Consider the following 19,046-nt stretch of genomic DNA (forward strand, 5'->3'; position numbering starts at 1 on the left):
AGCGGATGACGTCACATTAGGCGCCAGATTCAAATTTTGGACGAGATTGAAGCAATTTGAGAGATCAAGGATAAGTTTGATTAAAAAAAAAAGAGGGACCAAACTGATGTTTGGCCTAAAGTTTGAGGGACTAAACTGAATTTAATCCTTTAATTTATTTACATCTACTTTCCTACAATTACTTTTCGAAGACATGTAAAGAAAATCATAAAAAACATCATAAGGGCGTCTGGATCCAATAAACAAGTTTTTTAGGATTCATATCCGTACGCATATTAGATCAAGGCATCAGGGTGACATCCTGTACTTTGATTTTATTTTTACTGTGACTTGTGATTATCTGCATCTCATAGATTTATCAATAGTCACTAGCACTTTCACGATCACTCTCCGAGTTACACAGTACCAACACTCTGGCTAGTAAAGTCGACTCGTGTAAAGTCCTTACATTCAAGGTAAAGAGAATCCCACGGTCGAGATCTATCATTCCTCGACCCACAATCAATTTATTAGAAGTTAGGTCAGCATAAGGTCAAGAAATCAAAACAAAATCTCGCTTGGCCTCCCAACCCAAGTTGGCACGCCCGCACACATGTCACGAACCCAGAAGGACACGTGTATTTCAAAGAAGACCTCGGCCGAGTGACAGATGAGCAAGACAAATTTTTGAGCGAACACATAAAAAACAAAGAAAAATTATATCTTTGTACCCTTGTCTCTTTATTTTGTAGTCAGAAAAAAAAAATCAATCACTTTGATCTTTTTCTTTTTCAAAGAAAAACTCAATTGTCACGTGGAAAGTTCGAAAGTGACATATTTTCAGTTTTTTAAATAATCACTTGCATCTAATTTTTTTTTTAATGGTTTTTTTTTTTTAATCAAACCCAAATCAGGCGTCAATATCATTCATCCCAAGCCTGAATGGCCATTACAGACCATTCCGCTGTAATCTATAAACAAATAAGAAGATGTGTTAGTACATACCCCCAGTGGTACATAGAACTTAGACCCACTCATTAGACATTTAATATATCGAAATAATATGAATCCTCCTTCGGTACTTCTCCAAAAGATTTGCTAGAAACACATAAAAGTGCATAGATCCCTATAAAATTAGAGAATTATTGAAAATAGACTAAACTACTAACATAGAGCTCCCTAAACAAAATAGGGAATTAAAAGAAAGAAAAAAACTATCTAATTAAACAGCCCACAAGGCCCAAGGGGAAGATGGCCCAAAGCCAAAAGGATGGACCCAAACCCCATCCCAATCACCGCCTCCCTACACAAGTTCGTTCAACGCACCCCCACTGCCGCCACACTACAAAGACCGCCCCCGCAACCACGCTGTCACGACTCCACCACACATCGAAGACATCACTGTAGCCCAGTGCAATAGTCCAAATCCAACCGGAGTTGGAAAAAAACTCAGGAGATGTTGGAAGACATCTCCCTCGATACCACTCTGCAGCCGCCGCATGGAGCAGAATAGGATTGGTCTCGGATCTAGTCTCACTGCCAGTCACCGCTCCTTAAGTCAATGCCCAAGCTTGTCATTGCTACTGTGAAGTAGTTAACTAGATCAAGAGTGACCCACCGCAATCACTTCCAAGCTATCGATTCCAAAAGTCAGGGAAATTGAAGTACCCATTTGACAACAACACAACAGCAATGCAGCAAAGTCGACGCTACCATCGGTCGCCACCGGATGAGGAAAATTAGGGTGATGTAGTTGCTCTCTAAGGGCTCAGAGAGAGAGATAAGGTTTTTTTTCTTTGGCCTTTTCCATTTCCTCAAAGAAAAGAAAAAAAAAAAATCAATTGTCACATGAAAAATCAATGTGTCTTAGTGTAAAATGGAAGCCACATATCTTTGCTTCAGCATTGTTATTTTGAATATGAAAACACATAGCTCTCTGCTAGGGTTGGGAGGGCGCCGCTCTTGGCCTCTCTGTACCTTTCTATATCATCGATGAAGTACCTTTCCAACACTGATCTTGGAGTCGTTGCCTTTGCGCATGGTTCACATTGTGTCTCCTAATTGTCTGTGGCTCGCATTCTTGCTGGCGAAGTCTTCGTGTTCTCATATTCTATCTTTTCATGGTGGCTCTTGTCAGGGTATGGAAGAGGTTGCGTTGCTTGGCTGGATCGGAATAATGCCAAGAGTTAGCCAACTCTGTCTAAGAAGGGTATAACTGAAATTGGATTTGAATGGTTCTGGTTCTGTTTTGGTGGGGTTGTGGCTAAGGTTGGCATGTCGGTGTGAATGGGGGAGAGTTGTTGGGGTTTGACGAGTCCCATATCTGGCCAGAATGGGTTCGGATAGTTTCCGGTCAGTGACAGAAGTGTGACTGTTAGAAGGCGATGGCGGCGCATCAGGCTGTTGATGGTGATGAGGCAGACTGGCGTGGGGGCAGGGTTTGGTGTCAATCAGATGGGGCTGAGATGGCAGTTTCCGACGAAGGGTGGTGGAGTAGCGGTCGGGGCCGAGGTCAGGGAGGGTTTGGGTGCCTAGAAATTTAGGTGTCCAAAGGAGTTTCCCGTGGGCCTGGCCCTCTACCTTTTTGGATTTCTCAAGTAAGGTTTGGGCCTATCCTCTTGAGACTTTGCAGTTTGTGTATGAATCCGATATTGTTAGGGTTCGCATTTGGGATCCATGAGACTTTTTATGGACCCTAAATATTTCTGCTTCTTGAAATTGGTGTTTTGGTTACGTAGCTAGAAAATTGTTTTCTATTCAACGTATTAATTTGCGTGGAGAAGGCAAGGTCAGTCACACTACCGCTGGTTGCCTTGATAAAAGGTTACACTCTATTCAACGCATTTTTTTGCGTGGAAGTATGGTCGACCATACTATTGGTACTGTTTTACATAGCCCGAATTTTGTCCGGTGCTTCATCAAATGCTTAATTGCATTCCTTAGTATTCTTACTAGGTTTTATTTCCGATGCTTTATTGCATCTAGAACTGTTCTTGTTACTTTATATTTTGATGTAGTTTCTACATGTATAAATTGAAATTTTTCTTGTTGTTATATTTAATAAAATGCCTGACTATTACTCGCCAAAAAAAAAAAACCACATCTTTAATAGGGCAATGCCATAAACGGAAAATAGGGCAAGACTAGCTAGTAGGCTACAATATTGAATTTTCCTTTATTTCTTATGGGCAGACTTAGCCCTTAATAGGCAACAAAAAACCCAACCAACAGCAAAGCGGAGAAAGAACCGAAGCAAATATTATCGAGCGTCTTGCGGCTTCCGCTGCTTGCCTCTGTTGGCTCAGTTGCGTCGACCTCAAATATGTTGTAGTCTCTGTCCGGTCCCGTGCTTTCACCATAAGCCACCACAACTCCGGCGGAGTCGTTTGCGTAGGCGCGTAGGAAGTACAAGGCGGCCGGCACGTGGCCATCCAATGTCGACTCGTAGTACGGCCACCTGCTAGACCGGTTGTAGTGTCCAGTATAGAACTCTATCTGGCATGTCTGGTCCTTGTCGAGGTCGTCCTCCGTCTTCCTCTCTGGCCGGCCCACTTGACTCGTCGGCGCGTAGCAAAGCTTCACGGTGACCGTCTTATACACCGCATCGGTTCCAACTGGGAAAGTCCTATTATTCAGAGACCATCTAACGCCGAGTATATCTTCTCCGGCTTTTATATTACTCGACATATACCATGTCCCGTTGGGTGTGTTAACTCCAGCAAAAGAAAAACAGAGAAAACTGTAAGTTCGTGAATCATATTGAAAAGTTAAAGAAACCCAATTGGCCAATTGAAATATGTGGATTTTTTGGACAATAAATAAGCTGGAAAATTTTCATGGAAAATAGTTACATGCATTCTACTTACACTGGTCTGGTTGGTGAGGGGAAGCAGCGACATCAAGAGTGTTGGGCAGAGAGGATAATAGAATGCCTCCATAAGAGGTTTCTGCTAAGCTTGAGAGAAGAAGAAGAGAAGCTAAGAAAATCCATGTCATTGAGACTTCTTTGCAAGGCTTAATTTGATCAATGCTTACAGTTGTGGGCTGTATATATAGAAAAAAAGGTTGATCCTGTATTGATGATCAACTACTATTTAATTAATATGAAGTTATCTTTGCATAATCAACAGGGCCCGTACAAAATTTGCTCATCTCATTCCCTATACGTATTTGGGATTGTAGAAGAAACTATCACCATCAAGTTAATTCCATATTCAGCTTTATAAAATTACAACTTGTAATGATGAATGCTTTTACTAAAAGTTAACCATACTAATTGCGGACTTGAAATTAAAGATGATTTATCGAGATGGCCATGCACTTCTGTACAATACCGAGGTTCGTAGCGAGTGAAAATTGAAGTGCGGGCTAAACGTCGAACAAATTAATGAGCTGACTTAATTTTGATAAAAATTAAGATGCCCCATCTTGCAACTTCATGGAATGTCTCTGAAACCCTTTTAATTTGCTGCGGAAAAGAGAAGAGCATAACGTTGAGCTCTTCTTATCTGTCAATCGCGTGTCCTCTTTGAGTGGAGCAATATTAGGGTCAAATCCAATAGTCAAACATCGATCCCTTGCCTAGTGGCAAAATCCATCGTGGGAAAAACCTGTAGTAGATCATAATTAACTTGCGCAGTTGAATTCAATAGTATATTGAGAGATTATTAAGAGAAATTGCAGGATTTCCAATCAAAATGACTTCTTTTATATCTTATTTATTAGTTTACTAATTTCGCTCAATTTTCAGTCCAATCTATTTAATAATGTTTAAAGAATGCAGTTTTTTTTTTAGGAGAAAACTAAATTACAATAAAAACACAATAAAAACACAATAAAAACTCAACTAATCAAAATTAAAAGCAGACAAAGCTGAGAACTTCAACTTCTTTAACCAAGTGGTAGAAGTAGTTTTTTGTCAAGTATTTTTAATTTTTGTTATTTTATTATTATTTTAAGGTCCATTAAAGGGTAGTGAAATGATATTCACCTTTCTTGTAGTCTCACCTCAAGTAAAGTCCCTTTGGTTGAGAAATTCGAATTGTAGGATTTCTCATGTTTATAGGGAGTGCAGTGTAACATGTCTAGATGGACTAGCTCCTCTTGGGCGTACCCTGGGTTGAGACAACACAATTTTGAGAATCCACCTTATTGCACCAACGACAGACTCAATAAGCATAAAAATGGTCTTTTAATGTTGAGACTCTGGTAGCAATCCAGTTGTTATTTAGCTTCCATGTTCAAAAAGATCTAATTAAAAAATGGATCCGGCTCCTCTAAAGTGAGGAATATGTTAATTTACTTCAATTTCATAAAATCTGGACTCTCTATCTAATCTAATGATCATAAAAATTAACATATCACTCTTTCATTAATTATTGATTTTTAATCTAAACCCTGCAGTTAACTATAGGCAAAAAAAAGTTTGGGATTTCTCATCCTTGATTTTCAACTCCTTGGTTGCCGATTACCTCATCTAACTGCCCAAAAATTTAAGTTATAAATGATCGAAAGCCAAAATCAAAATTTTCGAGCTTGGTTGAATAGAACCTATAAACATTCGCGTCTTCAATATAGCCTTTCACTAATAGCATCTATGACATTGCTTGCTTTTAAGGTCAAAATATATTGCAAATTGTAATTGGATCCAAAGTTCAACCTACTTAATGATAAACCTAGAACTGTTGTTGTACGTAGAAATAGACCTGCAAATTGGATCCAGAGCAGTTCTTTTGGTCTTAGCGAGCATCAATGTTTTACCCTGATAACCAATCTAGCTAATTATAAATTAGATCTGCACTTGTATAGTTATCGATCAAATTGTCCACAATCTTAAGATTAAACGGATGCTAATAAATCTGGACTCTCTTATTTCACTTATATCTTGAGATTGTGAACTATCGAAGGTTAGAGTAGGCTAAGGTTGTTTGTTGGGAATGGGAAGTGGTAAGTCTTATAGTCTTTTCCAACTCGAGAGATTGAAGTTCATTTGGCCTTAATTGCATTTGTTAATAATTAAGTAGATTAGATGGATGCGAATGACATGGCTTAAACTACAGAGAAAACTCTATATAAAGTTTACAACTGAATATTATGTGTTTGAATAAATCAAATCACGTCAGATAAAGTAATCGACAATCAAGCAGTTGAAAATCAGTGTAAACTAGAAATCCCAAACTTTTTTTTTCTATAGTTAACCGAGATTTAGACTAAAAACCAAAAATTAATAAGAGTGATGTAGATACCTCCACTAGCATGGCTTATTCTCTATGTCACCAAGCATAAACAACACTCTCTTAGTGGGCCCACAAGCCATGGTGGGGCCCAACCGCGACATACATTCTGTTGCCCAACATTCAATCTACCCTGTAGTAGTCCGAAGCGACCAAAACCACACCAGGAAGCAACCTTCCCGGCCTTGCCAAGTTACCTTCACAACAAGCTTTTCTACACTAGAAATGGGTTCTTGTCCCACATTGAAGAAAATGTAAAGGAGAGGGGCTCCTTTACCTATAAAAGAGACCCCTCATCTCACTAAGAAACCACTCCATTATATCTCTTGTAATCATGTTGGGCCGCAAGGTCCAAACACATATAGTGCAATATTGAAGTGAACGTAGTTTCCCACTAAGGTGGGAGACGAACCACTATACATTGTGTGTCTCTCTTCTCTCTCTTTCTCTCTAATATTAATTAGACTGTCACGGATTCTAACGTTAACAAGTGATGTGTCAATTTTCACGATCTTTAGAGGAGCCGGAGTATGTGTGGGGAGTATGTGAATACATGTCGTTGGTGAAGGGGAGGTTCTAAGGCTTCCAATGAGTAATGTGAACTTAGAAAATATGGTTGTAATCCGGAATATATATATATATATATATATATATATCATGTGAATATTTTGGTATGGGATTTCAGATTTGATTTTTTTTTTTTGGAAACGATTAAATCTTCATTAAGGGCAAAGCCCAAAAGGAGCAAAGAAAGGCCCAAACAAGCAAGTAAAGCAGATTACAATCCTCCTAAGTCGGAAGACGAAGGAGACCGGAAAGTAACCAGAAACAAAAGAAATAGAACCAGAAAGCCAGTTCCATTATAACCCCTCCGCGTGTGGGCAAGGCAAACTGTCATTTCTGAGTACCAGAGACAAGGAGGGTGGTGGCCTATCGGCCCATCTTTGAAGACCCACCGTCCGATTGGCAAGCTCAGCTGCAACATGAGCAGCTTGATTAGCTTCACGGGGAATCCATTCCCAAGATACATCCTAAAAAAGAGAGCTCTTCCTTCTGATTTCTTTGATGATGATGAGTAATCTCCAGTTCTTGCAATTTGCATTTGAAGTCAATTCTGATATTACCACTTTAAAGTCCAATTCCACTTTCACTTTTTTCAAATTTTTTTCAATTGCAAGGTTGACTCATAACAAAATCACCTCGGCTTCCGCATTTTCCACAGACACACAGTGAGCTTTCAACGAAGAACCACAAATCATAGAACCATGATGATCTCTGATAATGGCTCCAAGCCCGCTAGAAGAAGGTGGTCTCCAAGAGGCATCACAATTGAGCTTTACAAAACCTGGAGGAGGAGGCGCCCATACTCTTGGAGAAGACGAACTGGAGGTGTGATGGAGCGGCTTTAATGCAGTAGCTTCCAGGAATTGTAGAGCAAGGCTCATGCCACTCTTGATGGTGAAGGAAGGGGACACCGGCTTGTGCTCATAAACATATTGGCATCTCGACTTCCAGATGGCCCAACACAAGCAACTAACAATAGTAAGAACTCTTTTTTTCTCTGCTGCACATTTGATACTTAGAGAAAAACTTTGTAGCCATTGATCAAAAGTTGAAAAACTCTGTTTGTTAACTTTGAGGCCTAGAGAAGAACCAAACCACACTGCATCTACCCATGGGCACAGGAATAAGATGTGCTCAAAAGACTCTTCAAAATGGCCACAGACAGGGCATAGGGGGGAATTTGTCAATTTTCTTCGAAAAAGGGTGGACATAGTAGGGGCTGCACCATTTAACACTCTCCAAAGAAAACTCTTGATCTTTGGCAGAGTATTTAGGTTCCAGATTAACTTCTAAGACTTCGAATCAACCAAGTGAGAAGACCCACACTTAGGAGGGTTAGAACTTAACTGCTTGCAGTGGAACCAATAGTAGCCATATTTAACAGTATAGTGGCCGTCCTTGTTCCAAGGCCAAACAAGTCAGTCCTCACCCTCACCATCACCTAAGGGAACTGCCAAGATTCTTGGGACTTCTGAAGGGTGAATTAGATGCAAAATCCTGTCTAGTGTCCAAGCATGAGAGTCCCAATCAATAAGGGAATTGACCAGTTGTGGAGCATCCACAGGGATGTTGGTACTCGTTCTGATAGTATCACAGTTAGGAGGAAATAACCAATTTTTCAGTCCATATGTTAACAGAATAGCCATTGATGACTTGCCAGCATGTTCCCTTTAGAAGAGCATCCCTAGCTTCTATAAGACTAGACCATCCCCAAGAAGCCTGGTAACCTTTGGTAGCTGTTAGAAAGTTGCCCTCAGGAAAATACCTGGCTTTCAAAACAAGAGCCCAAAGGGATGTGGGGTTTTGAATGAGCCGCCAGCACTGTTTTGCCAACAGTGCAAGATTAAACTGTTGAAGGTCCCTGAAGCCCATACCTCCATCACCTTTAGGTAAGCCTAAGTATGCCCAACTCTTCCAATGGAAATTGTTTCCCTTCTCTGTAGATCCCCACCAAAAATTTCTCAAAGCAGCATTAATTTCATCGCAAATACCTTTGGGAAATTTGAAGCAGGCCATTGGATAGGTAGGAATTGCCATAGCCACAGATTTAATCAAAACCTCCCTGCCAGCTAGCGAAAGAGACTTTTCTTTCCAGCCTTCAATTTTCCTGTTAACTCTCTCTTTAATGTACACCAAGGCCTCTTTCTTTGAGCGGCCCCAAATGGTAGGGAGACCAAGGTAATTACCTGGGTTGCCTACTGCAGCCATACTGAGGAGCTCACATAGCAAGAGCTGCATCTGTAAAGGGGTGTTCGGAGAAAAGAACACACTTGATTTATCATAGTTGATCATCTGACCAGAGGCAAGACAATATTCTTTGAGGATTGAGTCAAGAGTCCAGCAGTTAGAGAGATTTGCCTTGACAAAAAAGAGGGCATCATCTGCAAAAAACAGATGAGAGAGTATCGGATAGCCTCTACTTAGTCTGATTCCAAAGAGAGAGTGATCCTGAACAGCTCTTGTCAATCGGAGGGAAAGAACTTCATTAACAATGAGGAAAAGGTATGGGGAGAGGGGATCACCCGACCTTAAGCCTCTGCTAGGGAAGAAGAACTTTCCCGGATTGCCATTGAGGACTATGGAGAAAGACACAGTAGACACACAAGCGATGATTAAGTTAACCCAAGCTTCTAGCAAACCCAAAATTGATGAGAGCAGCTTCTAAAAAATCCCACTCCACCCTATCATAGGCCTTGTTCATGTCTAGTTTAAGACCCAACTCATGGTTGCCTCCTTCTTTTTTCAACCGGAGATAATGATAGGCCTCGTGAGCTAGGAAAATATTGTCTTGAATCTGCCTTTCCGGAACAAAGACGTTCTGATTAATAGAAATTAACTGGGAGAGTATAGGCTTCAGCCGGTTAGCAAGCAACTTGGAGAGAATTTTGTAGGAATTGTTGCAAAGACTAATTGGCCTGAAATGAGTTGTTCTTTCTGGATTTGGGATTTTGGGAATTAGCACAATATGAGTCTGGTTCAATCCTTGTAAATTGACACGACCCACTCCAAAGTCTTTAGAAGTGTCCAAGACCACCTCGTTAACAATTTTCCAGTATTTGTGGTAGAAAAGGCCCGGGAAACCATCGGGTCCAAGTGCCTTTAGAGCACCTAGCTGAAACACTACTTCATGAACCTCCTCGATGGAGAAGGGACTAATGAGGCTGCTGTTCTGATCGCTAGAAACAATAGGCAAGACCCCTTTAAAAGCCTCTCCCCACTGCCTAGGACCTGACTTTGTGAAAATTTTCTTAAATTGGAGTTCGAACTCTCTTCGAATGTGGCTTTCTTCGACCACCCAAAACCCATCCTCATTTTGGACTTTAAGGATGCGATTCCGCTGTCTCCTATGAATAGTAGATAGGTGAAAAAATCTGGAATTAGAATCTCCAGTTTTCAGCCAATTAATTCTTGAGAGTTGATGCCAAAATTTCTCCTCCCTGACCCGTAGATCACCCAGCTTCCTGGTAAGTTCTAGTTGTGTCTCTGAGCTAGTGAAAGGCACAAGTGTTTGTAGCTCTTCCAACTGAAATAAACAGCTCTTTATCTCCTCCTTGTTACACTTCAGAAACTTGCTTTTGCTCCAAGCTTTAAGTCTATTCTTGCAGCGCTTAAGATTCAGGGACCATTGGATAGCATTAGGCAGGTTGTTGTGACATTTCCAGTAATCATCAATTAACTTAACAGGCTCATCTTCATCTGCCCAGTAGGCCTCAAATTTGAAAGAGGTCCTACGCTTCTCCAAAGCTGGGTTGGTGTTCAACAAAATATGGTTGTGGTCAGACCCAATACGGGGAAGATGTAAAAGACAAGTTTTAGGCCAGTTTAGTAACCAGTTCTCATTCACTAGAGCCCGGTCCAATCTTTCTTGAAGAACAATTACATCAGTTTCTTTCCGAGCCCAAGTGAACCTCTGACCTTTAAACCCTATATCCAGAACAGAATTGGAATTCATATAAGGTCGAAGAAACTGTCTTCGGTTTAGGCTCCAAGGAGCTCCTCCTTCCATCTCAAATTGGCATAGTAACTCATTGAGATCACCAATAACCAGCCAAGGGGTCTCCTCACAGTGACTTTGAATATGTCTAGAATTCCAGAAATCAGGTTTCTCCGTATTGTAGGGAGGACCATATAACCAAGAAATTTTGACTTTTGAAGTAGTTCTCGGAAGCTAAACAAGGGTATCAATGAAGTTTTTTGAAAAGTCAACAATATCCACTTTAAAATCAGATTTCCAACAGAGACTTAAGCCACCTGCCCTATTTATTGGGTCAACATTAAACCCCATACAGTAACCCAAACCTCTACGAACTCTATCCACAAAAGAACTACCCTGATAGGTTTCAGAAAGAAAAATAAAACTAGGACTGTGGGAGTGGGTAATCTCCCTAATTGTTTGCTCTGTCAAGGACTTCCCTAAGCCCTGACAGTTCCATGCAAGGCTCATCATTGAGACCTTGCAGCTGCATTCGGCCAGCCGCCACAGCCCCAGAGGTGGGTTGAGTCCTCCGTACCTTCGAGCATGTCAACAAGAGTGACATTGTTTTGAGACTCCTAGAAGTAAAGGTATCATAGGATGAGCGATGAACAACCAAAACCGTATCAAGTGGCTGAGTCAACAAGTTTTCCTCAATTTCAGTTCTCTCCTTACCCCTGCCTCTTCCCCCTCTTCCCCTTCCTCTCCCTCTTCCTAATCCTCCTCCTCCAGATAGGCGAAAACTAGGGCTAAGTATAGTCTTGGGTTTTTTGGTTGAGCTCTTCACTCCTACAGCCCCATCCCCATTCTTTCTAGGGCGTTTCTTTGTAGCTGGAACCACCTCAGCAAAGTTAGATAAGGGCTTAGCAGGGCTAATCTCTGAAGCAGGCAGCTCAAGTAATTTAACAGAACTAGACCGTGAGGTACCAGACTCATCTAGCAGATCAGTACAAGTTGGAATAGGAAAGAAAGGGTTGGCCTTATAGTAATCATCTTTGTTCTTGAAAGCCCAAGGGGGAATGCATTCTGGGTCAGTGATGCGCTTTTGGGAAGCACACAATTTAACCCTGAAATGTCGTTAGTAGTATAAGTAAGTAGGGATCGTTCTATTCCGGGGATTGAGGGTACACCTGTAATTGTGTAACAAATAAAGAAAAGTATTATTTACAGAAATAAAATAAAGAATAAATATATACAAGTGAACAAAAATAAGGGGGGGATTTAAGAATTAAAGAATTGAAAATTAAAATAAAGAAAATATAAAAACACATGTACAAGAATGAAACATAAGAAACAAAGATTAAACCCTAGTTTATCATTGAATTCAAATTAACCCTACATTGTTCTTCCAAGTCATGTGAAAGGAGTTGATCATGTGAAACATTCGAAAGCAAACGATTTCCCATATTTTACTTTTCAATGCTAATTAATCTAAGTGAAAGCATATAGACTAATCCTATCAAACATGTAATCAAGCCCTAGAAAGCTAGTCAATCATGACATGTTCAACGCATGAAACACATAGAAAGGCTATCAACTCAAGTGTACAACTTAGTATGAATAAGTTCACCTAATTGCAATCCTCTTCAATTGAATTCGATTTTTGTCCAAAACCTTTACTACTTTGATTCAAGTTTACACAAAACGAAAAGTCGATTTCATGTTCTTAAACCTAGCACCATTCATATCAAAACCCTAAGTGTTTCGAACCACATAAGATTAAAATACAAAAGATATCTATAAAGCAAATTCAATCGAACAATCACACATAAGCAACTTTGGAATCACAACATAAGAATCGAAATTCTTTATTCAATCATAAAATTTCAGAATATAAACCTTGTTCAAACATAAATGTCAACTAAAAACAATTCTCACGAAACTAAGCAAGATTACAAAGAAAGAGGTTGAATTACACCGTGAGATGGAGATGGGGATGAAGGATGAAACATTATGGATTCTTGAATCTCGAAAGCAAGCTTCAAGGTGGAGGATGGATGATGATGCTCACGGCTCCTTCTTCTTCTTCTTCTCCCTTGCTTGAAACGTTGAATGCACTAGAGGATGGAGAGAAAATGGAAAGGAAATGGAGAGACAAAGAAGATGGAATGGATGAAGGAATTGGTGACTAAGGAAAATGGAGAGGAAATGGTGAGACAAGGAGATGAAATGGATGAAGGAATGTGTGTGGGAAAATGGAAAGGAAATGGAGAGACAAAGAAGATGGAATGGATGAAGGAATGTGTGTGGGAAAATGGAAAGGAAATGGAGAGACAAAGAAGATGGAATGGATGAAGGAATGTGTGTGGGAAAATGGAAACTAAGGAAAATGGAGAGGAAATGGTGAGACAAAGAAGATGAGATGGATGAAGGAATGTGTTTTAGAATGAGAGGAGAAGGTGTTTATATAGGGAAGAAAAAGAAGAGTGAAATGATGAGTGGAAGAAAAATAATGAAAGTGGAGTATGAGAGTGGTTTGTAAAATATGTAAAAGATGAGGTAATGATGAAAGCAAAGCATGAAGGTGAAGAAATGTGGAAGTGATGATGATCTTTTAGAGTAGAAAAAATGTATCCAAGGAAAAAGAAATGCTTTCTTCATGTGGGTGGGAAACATGAATATGTGGTGTTGAGCTGTTTTCAAGTCAGTTTCTGCCCCTTTATTCCTTCAATTATTTCTCCAACAAGACTTCATTATATGCCTTCGACTTCTTCAAATGAAATTATCCACCATGAGTGTAGATTACTGTGGTAAAATTTCAGAATTTCTTGCCATGTGGTTGGGCCGGAAATGCTGCTGGACCTCTTACAGGTCCAGTTTTCTGGTTTTGCTTCTGTAGAGAATTGGGCTGATTGTTTGAAGGCCTTCCACTCATATTTTTCTCTGGCACTCTTCATAAGAAATGATCCTTTGGGTGTCTAGAATGGATCTGGAAGGTTTCAGCTCATTTGAAGTTCATTTGGTCAGGCGGCCGCTCCTTCTTCTTTGCTTGGCTTGGTTTCTCCTAGCCGGAGTAGGAATATGTGTAAAATTGATCTTTTAGTACATTTCCATTTTTCTACTCCAATGTACCTTCATCTTTGCTCCCCTTGGTGTTCGCAAGCTCCTCTTTCCATTTATGAGTTCATTTCCATATTTAGCTCGGAGGTCCTGAAAATAGAAACTAATAAGAAAATAGAAACTTTCCTAAACTGAAAAATAGAAACTACCGAAAATGGAAACTTACTAAAAATGATAAATAGAAACTATAAAAATAGAAACTTTCTACAAATAGGAACTTTCCCAATCAAAGAATGAAAACTTTCCTAAACAGGGTTTTAATAAGGAAATAACGCAAGAAATGTAGGGAAAAGCAAGTAAAACGTCGCATTAAAATGCTCATATCAGTCAGCCCAGTTGCCTTCATGTATTCTCAGCCCATTCAAGGCTCTGTTAACACTGCCATTTCTGAACATGGACACATGCGCCTCAGTATCAAACATGCTAGGTCCTTGTTTTGTGAACCTAGGTCTTGGTATCACAACCGGGGATTGAGACACATCAACTTTTGAAAACACTGACTGAGAGGGGTTGTCTCTGTCACTATTTGTGCAGTGTGCAACCAGAGTACTGTCACCATCCATCGAGACCCCTTCCCTAGTATTCAAACCTCCTTTCAAGCTGACCGGAATCTTGTTCAGGCAAAAAATCCCGGAGGTTGAAGCATATGGAAATTCCAGAGGAAAGGAAGCTTGCGTGTATACTGGCTTTTGGGGAGGGTCAGCCACCAGTGAGCTATCATAGATTACCCCCAATTTGGTAAGCAATGGATTCTTCTGGTGCCTGCAAGAAGAGACCATATGCCCTAAACGTCCACAGTTGTAGCAAAAGTTTCTCAGATTCTCGTATTGCAGACGGATTCTAAAGGTAGAAGAACATGGTCTTGGAAGTTGGACAAACATAGTAATTAAGTGGCCTCCTAGTATCAAAATCAATCCTCAATCTCAGAAAGCCCATGTTTCCTACCTTCAAAGGATCCTCGATTTCAATTACTGAGCCAAGGATATTTCCCAGTTTTCTTCCATTATTGACCGAGAGCTGGTCCAGCGGGACACCATGCGCTTGTACCCAATATGCGGCCCGGTTTGTCTAAATATCATCTATAGAATGGTATCTGGGCCAGTGTCGGATTGAGAAACAATAGCCTTTAACATTCCAGGGACCATCACCCATCAGCTTCCGGGCTAGTTTTTCCGAACCCACCGTAACACAGTAAGTTTTCTTCTTAACTCTGATGATTCGAATTTGGCCTAGGGTACGCCAGATTCCCATGAGGGTAGCTTTTACCCCCCCCCCCCCCCCCCAAACCAGGTTCTTCATCAGCTATAAGAATTCCCAGTAGGTCAATGCCATATTCAAAATCAAGGAAGTTAGCATTTTGCTCAAAGGTGACTGACATTGCCTCAACAATCTCCTCATCCTCAAAGGGGATTTCATCATGTGTGTTAGAAGAAGCAGCCATAATAAAAAGGAAAGAGAGATGTTGGAGAGGAAAGATCCCACATTGGAAAAGTGACAAATAAAATATAATTTAGAAGTTGGTGGATCTCATCCAATTGTACCGAGACCTTTTGTGATTAAAACCCAACACCTATCGGGTGGTTAAGTTGGGACAATATCGGTACAATGGTGGGCCATGTGTTACGTCCCGAACCGAACCAAGAATTTGCAATTTACTTTCGTGTCGGACGGTAATTGTTAAATATTTTCAATTTTGAACCTTTTTGGGTGTTTTAGTGGCCCTAAAAGTTGACTTTTTATTCGGGTCAAAATTTGAGAAAATGTTCTTCACGAAAGTTGTAGGGGACGTTAAACCGAGCGCGTACATATGTGGTTCATAAAAATCGGACTTCGTTTACGAGAGTTATGGCTGAAATTGTAAAGTTACTGTTCATGGTAACTTTTTGATATAAAAAGGAAATTTACCCGGGTAGGTTTCCATTTCCAGAAACCCACCCAGCCCTTTCTCTCTCCTCTCCCCCGATCTCTCTTTCTCCGGTTCGACCCATTTTCTTCCCCCTCTGATTTCCGGCGATTCCGGCCACCACAGGGCGTGCCACCGGTCACCAGAGGAGCGCCTCCTCCCTCCGAGCACCCCAGCAACCTTGGATTTCCACGATTTGGCCGGAAAACCACGGATCGAATCAAAACCTCCTCCGGCTGCAGTCTGATACTTTTGCCGATTCCCGGCTATTCCGGCCACCTCCGGTCCCCATCTTTCTGTCGAAGGTTTGGTTTTTACCACTGATCATTTCCCCTATGGCCTTGTATCATAATTTGAAGTGTAGAGGCCGGATTGAATTAGGGTTCTTGAATTTTCTGGGTTTGTGTTCTTGGATCGATTTCGACTGTTTGTAGTTGTTATTTGTAAATGTTGTAGTTATGAAGTTGAATCAGTGTGTTGAGTAGGTGTTGTACCTGAAATTTGGTGGCCGGAGGTGGAGGTTGGCACCGGCACGTGAAACCCACGCACCGCCACTGTAGGTGGCGCGTGAGTTGGCGTTTTGGCCAGAAATTTCGACTTGTTGTTACTGTAATTAATCGATTTTACGTCTAGTTTATTAATCGTAGCTTGGAAATGGATTTGGAGGTGAATTGGATATGAATATTGGTGTTTGTTCAAAGAATGGTGAAATTGTTAATCGAATTACGAGGAATCCATCCATCGGATTTCCTCGGTTTGGCCTTTGAGCCATACATTAAAGGAATAATATTATTGAAGAAGATTGGGAGGAATTGGACAATAAAGTGGATATTAGGGTTGATTTTAATTAATCCAATTTAATCTTCCAACCCGAAATTTAAGTTACGAACGTTCTATTGTACAGGACGTGAGGAGGATTCCCTCGAGGAGGGTTTGGAGCGACTGCAAGCTTAGCCGTACTTTGTGAGTGGACGTTTGTTTTAAATAAGTGATGCATGCATATATTTATTAAAGCTTATTCTATTTAGTTAACATGTTATTTTCCGAGCATATAAAGTTGATTGCAAATTATCTCATGGATTTGCTTTTAAATAATGATTCTCATGAATAATTATGATTTTTACCGGTTGTGAGCTTCGGTTATTAAGTTGTTATGCTCGGATTCGAATTTATAATTGATGCTGATTTTCGACGAATTGATTTTCGATGTGATTTTCGAGATTTATACTGTTTATATTATCTTTGTAATCGTCGATTTGTGATTTCTGAAAGATTTTCGAAATGGGATTTCGATGGAATAAATTCTTGTTCATTTATTCGATTTTTGGCATTGGGAATGCCTCATTGACAATCTACTTATTTCTTTAGCGTGTGGGACACGCTGTTAATTTATACGACTCTTTGAGTATTTCCGGGTACGGTTGGGAATCGTACCCGTGTTGTCTTTATACGTGGGACATGGGGAAGCTTTATTGATTTATCAGTTTTTAACCACCATACCCAAGGTCGTTATATATATATTATATTACTGGCTAGCCTATTAGTACTCCTCCCTACTTACTATGTGTTCGTAGGTGAGTAGAGGAGAGCATGGGATGCTCAAGAGTGTGTGACACTCCGACCCGAGCCAATAAGGCTCCCTTCTTTCGTATGGTGAACGTCTTTCCCCATCTTTTATTATGATTTGACTAGCGGGGCTAGTCCGGTTTATTTTATCCAGCGGGGCTGGAATGTTTTGCACGAGTTGTGAATTTAAAGAAATACGTTTTATAAACGTTGCATGCATCGAGACTTTATATTATAAATTGTGGGAAAGTATAAATTTATATTCATTTATACTTATTTATTTTGTCCACTCACTCTAACGTTTTTATGTACTTTCCCCCTGGGCCCTTTGTTTTCAATTGCCCAGATCACTGTGTTGCTGACCGGCATAGGAGCGGAGGCTAGTACCACCTTTGTCATCCATTCTCAGTAGGTTATTGATTAACCTACTCATTGTATATTATTCCGAGTCTGTTCTTTAGATTGCTCTGAATACTTGTTGAGAGTGGATTTATACATATGTTTAATTATGTGTGTAAGAGAGTGGTTTATTTGGGAGGTTGTTGAACATTTGAGTTGCCGGGTTGTATTTGTTTAAGATGTTTTGGTTGTGAAGGTTGATGTTTTTATTTGGAATATTTTGGATTGTTGCTAGGAAGCAGGGTGGCTTCAAGCATAGAACTTAAATTATATTGAGGAGTGTTTTCAGCAGGTTTAGGGTTGCCCATTTTTAGGGGAGGTTCTGTCGAATTTTCTCGAAAAGTGGGTCTCGCAGGTCCACCTAGGACTTTAGGAGGGTAATTCCGGGGTGGGTCCTGACACCATGGGCCACGCTTGTAGTTTAACATAGTATCAGAGCGGGTCCTTCTCTAATTGGGTCTCAACGTAGGCACGTATCATGAGCCCAAATTGGGGTTCCCTGTATTGCCATCAAAATTACCAAGTGTCCAATGTGGGCCTTGGATTGTATCGACCAAGTCTCTGATATGAGACTTGTGTCCCAATTTCCAATGTGGGAATTGGATTAATTAATTTCACATGCAGACCTAGAGTTAGGTTGCACGTGAGGGGGCGTGTTGGAGAGGAAATATCTCACATTGGAAAAGTGACAAATAAAATATAATTTATAAGTGGGTAGATCTCACCTAATTGTACCGAGACCTTTTGTGATTAAAACGCAACACATATTAGGTGGTTAAGTTGGGACAATATCGGTACAATGGTGGGTCACGGACCACGCTTGTCACTGTTTAACAAGAGACTGTGCTCTGAAAATAAAAGAGACAAAAAGCTCCAGTACTAAAACCACAGAGGGTTGGGGCCCTAACTCAGGGAGTAGGTGAAAAGGAAATAGTGGCTAATAATTCACAGATACATAAAGGTTGAACAAAGAGCAGGGGCAGATCTATTCACAGACTAGGACGGGCTCAAGCCCGTCCGAGATTTTTGGGCCGAAAAAAAAAATTAGATCTATACTTTTTTTTTTTTTTTTTAATTGGGGTTTGTACTTTGTCCAGACAATAGAAGCCCAATAGCCGACCCAATCACCCGAACTAACTCCCCAGTTCCCACTCTGAGTCCCGACTCCACTCATCGTCTCTCGCACAGGTCAGTCTCACTCTCTCCCGGCCACTTCCTCCTCCTCTCGCCGCGACTCCGCCTGCGGCTCAGCCAGTCAGCCGGTCCTCTCGAATCCCGATCCACTCGTCGTCTCTCTCACAAGTCAGTGAGGTCACAGTCTCACTCTCTGTCTCTCTCCCACAGCCGGCTCTGCTGAATCCCGATCCAC

The 19,046-nt window shown here is 40.7% G+C and overlaps 1 protein-coding gene across 1 annotated transcript; it reads right to left on the reverse strand.

Annotated features, from left to right (window-relative positions):
* Positions 1 to 3,064: 3,064 nt before the first annotated feature.
* LOC112175452 (high-affinity nitrate transporter 3.2) lies at positions 3,065 to 3,984 on the reverse strand. The gene is made up of 2 exons (XM_024313132.2): positions 3,846 to 3,984; positions 3,065 to 3,692 (listed from the first exon to the last, which is right to left on the reverse strand). Exons 1-2 carry the CDS (start codon positions 3,973 to 3,975, stop codon positions 3,181 to 3,183), a joined length of 642 nt encoding a protein of 213 aa, XP_024168900.1. The 5' UTR covers positions 3,976 to 3,984; the 3' UTR covers positions 3,065 to 3,180.
* Positions 3,985 to 19,046: the final 15,062 nt, after the last annotated feature.

This window comes from Rosa chinensis, chromosome 7 (genome assembly GCF_002994745.2).
Source record: "Rosa chinensis cultivar Old Blush chromosome 7, RchiOBHm-V2, whole genome shotgun sequence".
Lineage (NCBI taxonomy): Eukaryota > Viridiplantae > Streptophyta > Magnoliopsida > Rosales > Rosaceae > Rosa > Rosa chinensis.